The sequence below is a fragment of the Saccostrea echinata genome, unplaced genomic scaffold, assembly GCF_033153115.1.
Source record: "Saccostrea echinata isolate AGI-Se365-2 ecotype Australia unplaced genomic scaffold, CSIRO_AGI_Sech_v1 ptg000054l, whole genome shotgun sequence".
Taxonomy (NCBI): Eukaryota; Metazoa; Mollusca; class Bivalvia; order Ostreida; family Ostreidae; genus Saccostrea; species Saccostrea echinata.
In genome coordinates, this window is record NW_026889803.1 from 40,034,008 (window position 1) to 40,042,763 (window position 8,756).

Here is an 8,756-nt window from a genome sequence, read left to right on the forward strand (position 1 = left end):
AATAACTTTTGGTAATGATAATTGACAAGAATTTAAAAGTTGTAATTTATTTGCAGCTATTGCAGATTTACTAGAGAGAATGGAACACTGGTAGTCCGAACATTTGATGTTTTCCAGAAATGTGGCTGAAATATCGCCAACTCGGCTATAAACAACAATAATCAATCACATATCAAAATCGTAAAATCGTCAGATACACTGGGGGCCAGAGCAGAAACGTTTGTCTTTAATCTGTCCGAACTGTTTTGTCTATTTAGTATCATTTAACCCTTTTATTTTCGTAATTACGTGATTTTTCCGATTTTAAAATAAACGGTCACTTTGTAATATTAATCGGCTTTGTAATAATCTAGTGATTGAAGGAATGGATTTGATCATAGGTGTGCGTGTCACATATATACCATCGTCGGATACCCATCATCGTCTCAAGTCACAGTCCGGAGTCCGCATATGCTCTCCCAGAATAAGAGAGGATCTTACATTTTGTCCGTGGTTTGCGACGATGGATATCCATAGGGGTTCTCGTTTTAAAAGACGAGATCACCCGTGGGTATCCGACGATGCATATATACATCAAATCACTTAAAGTCAGTCAATCTGTCTAGATTGCCGAGCTCTTTTATACTCTCTTCCATATATCTCTGTTTTGAGAAATAGTTTAACAAATTAATGTTTAACATTATCATTCAATGTTTAGTTAGTGGCAAGATAGACTAAATACATATATCAAAATATACTGCTGAACACAATCATGATATTTATTTACACAACAAGAAACTCGACGTTTGAAAATTAACACAAATCACAGTTGGCACAAGATACCTCTCTCTCTCCCTTAGAAATTATCAATTATATTAACGTTTGTTATCTGTAAGGTTTTATTTTTTCCGTTATACTTCGTCTGCAAATAGGACACAGTTGAACAGATTCTGCACAAGATTCACAACACCTCTGATGTCTGCATGGCAAAAATAATATTTCCGAGGGACTGTCCAAACAAATGCAGCAGATTTCATCATCGGAACTCCTTGGAGCATTATTGCCAGAGTCTTGTGCTGGCCTAGTTCCACTTTGGGGAGGTTCTTGTGATGACAACACTCCACTTGTAGGGTGAGAATGATTGGGCCGTGTTCCGTGAAAACTTTCCATCGGCGGGGCTGTAGGCTGGGTTCTTTGTGTATTTGGGGGAGGCTGGTTTTGTCCTTGCTGAGAGTTTGGATGAACTAAAGGTGGATTTAGTTTAATACATGATTAAATAATTTCAACACTGATAATTAAGTACAAGAAGATTAAAAACTGAAAATACAAATAGGTTCACATCTTACTACAATCATACTAATATATGAATGAAACTCAAAAAATCTGATGAAATAGTTCAATTTTTAATAGACCTACATGTACATGAAGATTCTAATAATTAAGAATCACTTTACACAGATATTTAAAAATTATTCTGTATTCACTTCAACACGAAAATAATAAATATTGTACCTGAATGTGGATGGGCAAATAAGTACACGAAGCCTGTTACGAGATAGAAGATCCCTGATATAACTGAAAAAGCAAATGACCAGGAGGGGAAATAACTCTTCATCCAGGATTCATATCGGTACTGACCTCCGTAAATACTGACTCCAATCAAAATCCCACCTGCTACAAATCAAACGAAATGAAGATTCAAGAACAATTATTTTTAGAGAAGATATGAAAGAGTAAATTAAGGAGGTTTGATCCTGAGCTCCTGGGCAGATTTTTGTCTGAACTGATTTGAAAATTTTGCATCATATTTGGTTTCTACCCATTTATTTGGATTCTACAATGCCAATTAAACTATATTCAAATAAAAATCCACATTTAAATTCCAAACAAAAACCATTTAGTTAGGAACTTTATTTTGTGGCGGAGGGTTTTCTAAAAAAAAAAAATTCAAAGCACTATAAAATTTGGATTTCTAGATTTCCATGCATAGTCTTATTTTGTGCAGCGAGATAATTTTTTTTACCCGAATTACACATTAGATTACATATTTCGGAGTATATAGTCATATTATGACAAACAGAATAAATATATTGTAAAAGTGAGAATGAAATAGCCCCAATTTAAGCTCAGATTTAACAAATTTTCATATAATACTTATAAAATCACACCATAGACCCCCATTTTTAAGTTGTTGTTTTTTTTTCTGAATAACACCAATGAGTCTGCAGTAAATGAAAAAAATTCTTAAGACTTTTAAACATTTTTATTGCTTGTTGCCTTTTTTAATGCCGAAAAAGTTAATATATAAGTGCAAAAAAAGTAACATAATTGATTATGCGTAGTAACTTGAAATTTTTTCTTTGTCATAGTTTCCAGTGTGTCCATGTAACACAGAATAAGACTGTATTTGGTTCCAGATTTATTCGGATGAAAAAAAGTAGAGTAAAAATAAAAAAAGAAAAAAAAAGATATGTTTGTGAAACACTGATGTCCCCGTATGGCAACTTATAGCGAAGGTTAAAGTTTCTAAAAAATGCAAATCAATAATGTTGGTACCCAAAGTAAGGTTCTTGTCTCGAGGAATATACCTGTGAAATGTGACAGTCCTAGCAGCAACCATGGAAACGATATGGAAAAGGTTAAAGTTTTTCAAAAGTAAATCAAACATCAAGGTCAAATGGTCAAAATTAATGGTGCCAAAGGAAAGGCCTTCTCACAATAAATACACATGTGAAATATGAAAGCCCTAGCACCAACCGTTATGGTCAAGGTTAAAGTTTTCAAGAGTAGGTCAAACTCCAGGGTCAAAGGTCAAAGTTGTTGGTATTCAAAGTAAGGCTTCTCACAAGGATTACATATGTGAAATAAGGAAGCTCTAACACCAACTGTCCAAAAGTAATGGGCAAGGTTAAAGTTTTCCAAAAGTACATCAAACGTCAAGGTCAATGGGCTATAATTGTTCGTATCCAAAGAAAGGTCTTGTCTCAAGGAATGCACATGTGAAGTATGAAAGCCCTAGCACCAACTTCTCAAAAGTTATAGCCAAGTTAAAGATTCCCAAAAGTAGGTCAAACTCTAAGGTCAAGGTTAAAGGTTCAAAGTTCTTGATATCCAAAGAAAGGTCTTTTCACAAGGATTACACATGTGGACTATGAAAGCCCTAGCACCAACTGTTGAAAATTTATGGTCAAGGTTAAAGTTGGGTAAAATTTTCCAAACTTGGTAAAACTGCAAGGTCAAATATGATGTTACCCAAAGAAAGGTCTTGTCACATGGAATATACATGTGAAATATGAAAGCCATAGCTCCAACCAATCTGAAGTTATGGACAAGGTTTAAGTTTTTGCGGACAGACAGACAGAGGGACGGACAGGGCAAAAACTATGTGCCCCCGAATCTTCCATTACGGGGGCATAAAAATTAATTTATCTGCAAGGTTTAATTACAGTGCAGAGAGGCCATAATCATTGCATCATAGCGCCAAAAGAAGATCATTAACCCCCATTTTTTGTTTTGATTTTTAATTAAGGTATGTATGCAGATATTAATAATATACTTTACAAATACAGTGTACTTAATACTTTTACTGCAAGATGCAAGGTCCTTAAGGACAGATGATAAAAACAAAAATATGGATACCTGGATTGGTATATATTTTTTAATCTATATTGGTTGTAAATGATGTTACTAATAAATTTCTAGAATATTAAGAATTTGTAAACTTTCTCTGAAGTTCAAAATTCAACCTTTCTGCAACCATCTTTATTAATCTATACAATTTTTTGTCACTTAAATTCCCATTTTTCTGAAACTTTGAATGAAAAATTAAAATCTGTGCGGTTAAACTTATTCCTTTTACTCATATAAATATAACTTAGGTTGTTATTTTCAGGATTTTAGATAAAAGTTTGTATCATTTGTCTTTAAGTACATATACAGTTTATGAGGTATATGATAAATAAACAGTCCTGGGTCAGTAATCATGTACAAAATCCCTGGCTGTGTCAAGAATTTCAAAACATTTACCAGCAAGGAAATTCAGCACTGCTGCGGTTATTCGAACTCCCTTCTTGTTAACAGTCGGACTTACAAACGTACAAAGAATGGAAAACACCACAGACGCCATTGATGTTAGAAGGCCAACACTTTGAAAAAATCTGGATGCATGAAGCCATGCTGGAAAAGTATAAAAGAAACACATATTGTAGTATAAATATTCATAAATATGGTTAAGCGGCAAGATAGAACATAATTATACATATAAAAATCGTAAGATCTTAGGCTATTTAAACGGAAACATTGAATGTAATTTGAAAATTTTTAGTCACTTTATCTTATTTAAGAAGAACATTTAATTATCTTGTCGAGTCATTCAATTCAATTAGCATGAAAAACATCATGAATTTTTCCGAAATATAAGATATTAAGAGTAGGGTATTCCTCCACTCTTTTCACACTAATTTATATCTCAGCCACAAAGCTATCAAATTTTAAAGGGACTTTGTGTTTTGCTTTGTGTGTGTGTGTGTGTGTGTGTGTGTGTGTGTGTTTTAAGACAAAAATTTATCACTTTTAATACATATAAATTTTCTACTTTATAACTGAATTTGATAGCATATTTTCCTTTAGAAAGCATAGTGGTAATTTATATGACTAATAAAGAATTAAATATTGCAGGATTATGGGTAATAGCACATTCATCTGCATACAGAAATCCTCATTGGCCCAAGCATCTTGTTGATAAATTGTTGGGAAAAAAGACTCTGAACATCTCTGAACATCTTTGTTATACTGGAATGTCGCACATTTAAAAACCGCGATAGCAAATTGTTCTTTGAAGGATAAACGTTATGCGGAATGGTATAGACTAAGCATATACCGGGGTTTGTTTAAGTCCAGTTTCGAATTAACTTTATCATTTTCTATATTACTACGAGAAATTTTATCATTCATTTTATGAACCATTATTCATTTCTTAAAAATTGTATATTTTGTAAAAGAAAAAAAATGATCAAATACAAAAAGAAAACGGAAGCTGTATTAAAAAAAGAAAGAAAGAAAAAGAAATTAAAGTTTAACAGATATAGGTCAATCGGCACCCGTCCATATTGTGAAGACGTGAATTTAAAAAAAAAATGGCAAAGACAGGAGAAAACCTGTCAAAAGGAAAAGTCAGCATTTTCTGATGTTAGAACAATACAATAAAAACCATCTTGTATTACGCTGTTCTTTAAGCACCTCATCTTTGTGGTTTTTATATACAATCAGAATAAATTCAACTATTTTTTTTTTAGATGAAGGGCTTTAATCTTCTAGTTCTATTAGTTTATTTAGTTATTTATCTCTGATATTTTGAAAGTAAAATGACAGGCTATGTCAATGATCGAACTGCTATTTTACATTTCAAAAAAAAAATGTAAAAGAGAACAATACTAAATTGGAACAATTCTCGAGTCAAAAACACTCATATTTCCCAGGTATATGTGATATAAACGACGTCTTCTGAGTAGCATAAAAAAGAAAACGTGTCATTTTTCATCCAGACGTTTGCTATGATGTAACTTACCAGGAATTCGACGACCATGATAACCTAAAAAGTTTCCAACGGTCTCACAGCAAGTAAAATCTGGACTTGTAGCGGACTTGCTGCAGTGATTCCATAGTCCTATATTGGCGTCCACTGATCCTTCTGATATTTCAGCCCAAACATCACTGCCATAAGACAAGGTATGAAAGAACCAGGCGAAGAAAATGATGAAAAAGCAAGCTTTACACCCCCCGGGAGACTCGCAGAATGTGTCTACTGACGCGATTAATGCCTCCGTCACGGTCATTTTTCACTCTCATCTCGATCAACTGTTCAAAGTGAAATGATGTCAATAAACTGACGATAACACAGAAATATCAATATAGCATAAAGATGCATATGATATCAGAACTTGACTTGATTTACCCGAAATCAAACATTGTCTTGCTTAGGTATGACTATGTCTGGACTTAAATCTCCTGATACCCATAAAACCTACCCATTTATTGTTCAAGCAATTGATCAGTGCACTGATAAAATTGTATTATTTATTTTACCTGTCAGGTTCTGAACTGTTTCGATTAACTCTATAAGTAAGCTGCAAATCAGGACATCGAGAAAAGTGCCTATGTATTTTTGAATATGAACAAAAGGTACTTAGAAATAAATATACTTCCTTGATGGGAAATTGGATTTAACGATCGATCTTTCTAAATCAATTGACTGCTGTAGCGTATCAGGGCTTTAAATATACCCGATATTCAGATCAATACGTTGAACGCAATCAAGTTTTGAAAACAGAAACTTGACTCGGTCGATTTTCCTACTTTTGGACTTCAGAACCATAATGAAACAGGTGACTCCCAAAAATGACGGTTAAAGATCGTATTAAAAATGCTATCAGGGCGATCGGTGACGCACCCAGAGGACTGACTTGGTCATTTTGCTTTCTTATGTTTATTTATGGATTTTTCTTGGCTGGATTTTGTTCCGATTACTGGCTGGAATCGTCTATAGTGTTGTCTGGGTATGACTATCGAACACAAGGACTGTGGAAATTCTGCTATGGAGCACTAGGAGCGACTTGTTGCGGATACATAAACGAAGTTATGTATGTTGAACGTAGGTATTCTCGACTCAGTGCTTTGTAAGAGGACTGTATACATGAATAATTTTTCAAATAAAAATGTAGGAGCTAAAAATGAAATTATAAAAATCTACAAACGTTTTTTGATTGATGATTGTTTTCAATTACTAATCATTTACTTATTTTTTTTTTCTTACGTTTAATATTGCAGCTTTCCTCAACGCTACCAGAGCATTCCTTGTTATCAGCATTATTCCACAAGTTACATGTCTTATTGCAATTTGTGTAGGAATATTTAAGAAATCTTATTCATCGTCAAAATCTTTCGGGGGATTTGCTGCAGCGTTTGCAGGTACAATTTAAAAATGGAATACTACTAGATTAATTAACTTCACCATATATCATTATTATAACCCCTGCTTGAAAAGTGGGGGGGGGGGGGGTATGTTTATAGTGGGGATGTCCGTCCTCCGTACGTCCATAACACTTTTGGGTACCCATCTCTTATCTACAACTCCTCTTATACCACTGAAGAAAATCTAATGAGACTTTCACAGAATCTTTATCACATAATGCAAAATTGTGCACCTTCTATTGTATTTTTCGATTGGGCAGATGCATGTAAACGGGGTTACCCATAGCAAAACATCGACACTGCCATTCTTTCTATAACATGGGGGTACCCGTCTCTTATCCTCAACTCCTCCTATACCACTGAATATAATTTAATGAAGCTTTCATATAATCTTTATTACATTATGCCATGCACCTCCTATTTTTCGTTTCCATCAAACAGTTATTTAAGGGTTTCCCATTGCAAAACCTGGACACTGTCATTCTTTTTATAATATTGAGGGGTACTCATCTCATATCCGCAACTTCTCTTATACCACTGAATAACATTTAGTGTAACTTTCACAGAATCTTTCTTATATAGTTCATTGTGACCTCTTATTTTATGTTCCGATCAGACCGATAATTTGGGTTTCCCATAGCAAAACATGAATTTTGACATTATACTCATATGGGAGCGTGGGGTGGGGGTCATTTTGTGAGCTCAGTACTCGCAGTACCTTTAGTTTTATTTTAAAAAAGAATTATAATTTAATAATTTGATGTTTGATTTTATATTTGAATATTTCAGCCTTCTTCATCACTCTCGCTATCATTATCTATGGTGCTGCGTCACAAGATGAAGATTCCACGAGTATATACAGTCTGTCTTGGTCCTACGCTCTGTGCGTGGTCAGTGGATTGGCCTATATACCTTTCTGTTGCTTTATTTGTCGTACAGATGACTATCCAGAAACTCCTACCATGTAGATGTATTTGTTATATGCATTTAAAAATGCGTGTTTCCGTTTTGTTTTATTTATATATGCTTTTTTGAACAACTGTTCCTCAATAAATTTTATAATGTATTAAAATGTTACCAATTTTTTTTTTTTTTTTTTTTTTTTTTTTTTTTTTTTTTTTTTTTTTTTTTTTTGCATAACATTATTATGGAATTCCATATACGACAGCCAACTGCTTACTGCCAACTGCTCACTGCTTACTGCCAACTGCTCACTGCTTACTGCCAACTGCCACACATATTTGAATAAATTTTCATATTTATATCGATATTTATGTGAATTTTCATAAAACCAGGGGCGGATCCAGGACTTTTTTTACAGGAGGGGTCCACCCCAGTAAAAAAAATCCAACCCAGAAATTTCTTGACAAAAAACAAAAACAAAAACGTAAACTCCTTTCCTAAACGTGAAAAACCTATTTCGGCGGGAGGGGGGGGAGGGGTTGACATCTTATGCTTCATATCTATGACTTTTCATATCAACTTAACAAGGATCCACGTTTTCTAGGGGTTCCAAGGTCACCGTGACTTTTAGTTTGTTTAGTATATACATTAAATAGCTCTACAAATTCCAGGGGGTGGTCCGGACACCCACCCATCTCCTCCCACCGACCCCCCCCCCCTCTCTCTCTAGATCCGTGTATGTAAAACATAACTTATTTGGGAAAACAAAGAGATATTAATAGATCTTTAATTTGAGAAAATATTTCACTATAGAAATTAACGGAGAATGGACATTTATTTTCAAAACATCTTCCCCCGCGAAACAATACATCCTTTTTTCAGTTTTTATTCATTCCAAAGGTTTT

General features: G+C 34.0%; 2 protein-coding genes across 2 annotated transcripts; one reads left to right on the plus strand and one right to left on the minus strand.

Annotated features, from left to right (window-relative positions):
- Positions 1-726: 726 nt before the first annotated feature.
- Positions 727-6,130, minus strand: LOC133206268 (uncharacterized). Its single transcript, XM_061342220.1, has 5 exons — positions 6,064-6,130; positions 5,546-5,835; positions 4,006-4,155; positions 1,492-1,653; positions 727-1,223 (listed from the first exon to the last, which is right to left on the minus strand). Exons 2-5 carry the CDS (start codon positions 5,811-5,813, stop codon positions 865-867), a joined length of 939 nt encoding a protein of 312 aa, XP_061198204.1. The 5' UTR covers positions 5,814-5,835; positions 6,064-6,130; the 3' UTR covers positions 727-864.
- A 15-nt stretch (positions 6,131-6,145) lies between these two features.
- Positions 6,146-8,020, plus strand: LOC133206274 (uncharacterized). Its single transcript, XM_061342227.1, has 3 exons — positions 6,146-6,628; positions 6,805-6,945; positions 7,738-8,020. The coding sequence occupies exons 1-3, from the start codon at positions 6,376-6,378 to the stop codon at positions 7,914-7,916; spliced, it is 573 nt and encodes a 190-aa protein (XP_061198211.1). The 5' UTR covers positions 6,146-6,375; the 3' UTR covers positions 7,917-8,020.
- The last annotated feature ends 736 nt before the right edge of the window (positions 8,021-8,756 follow it).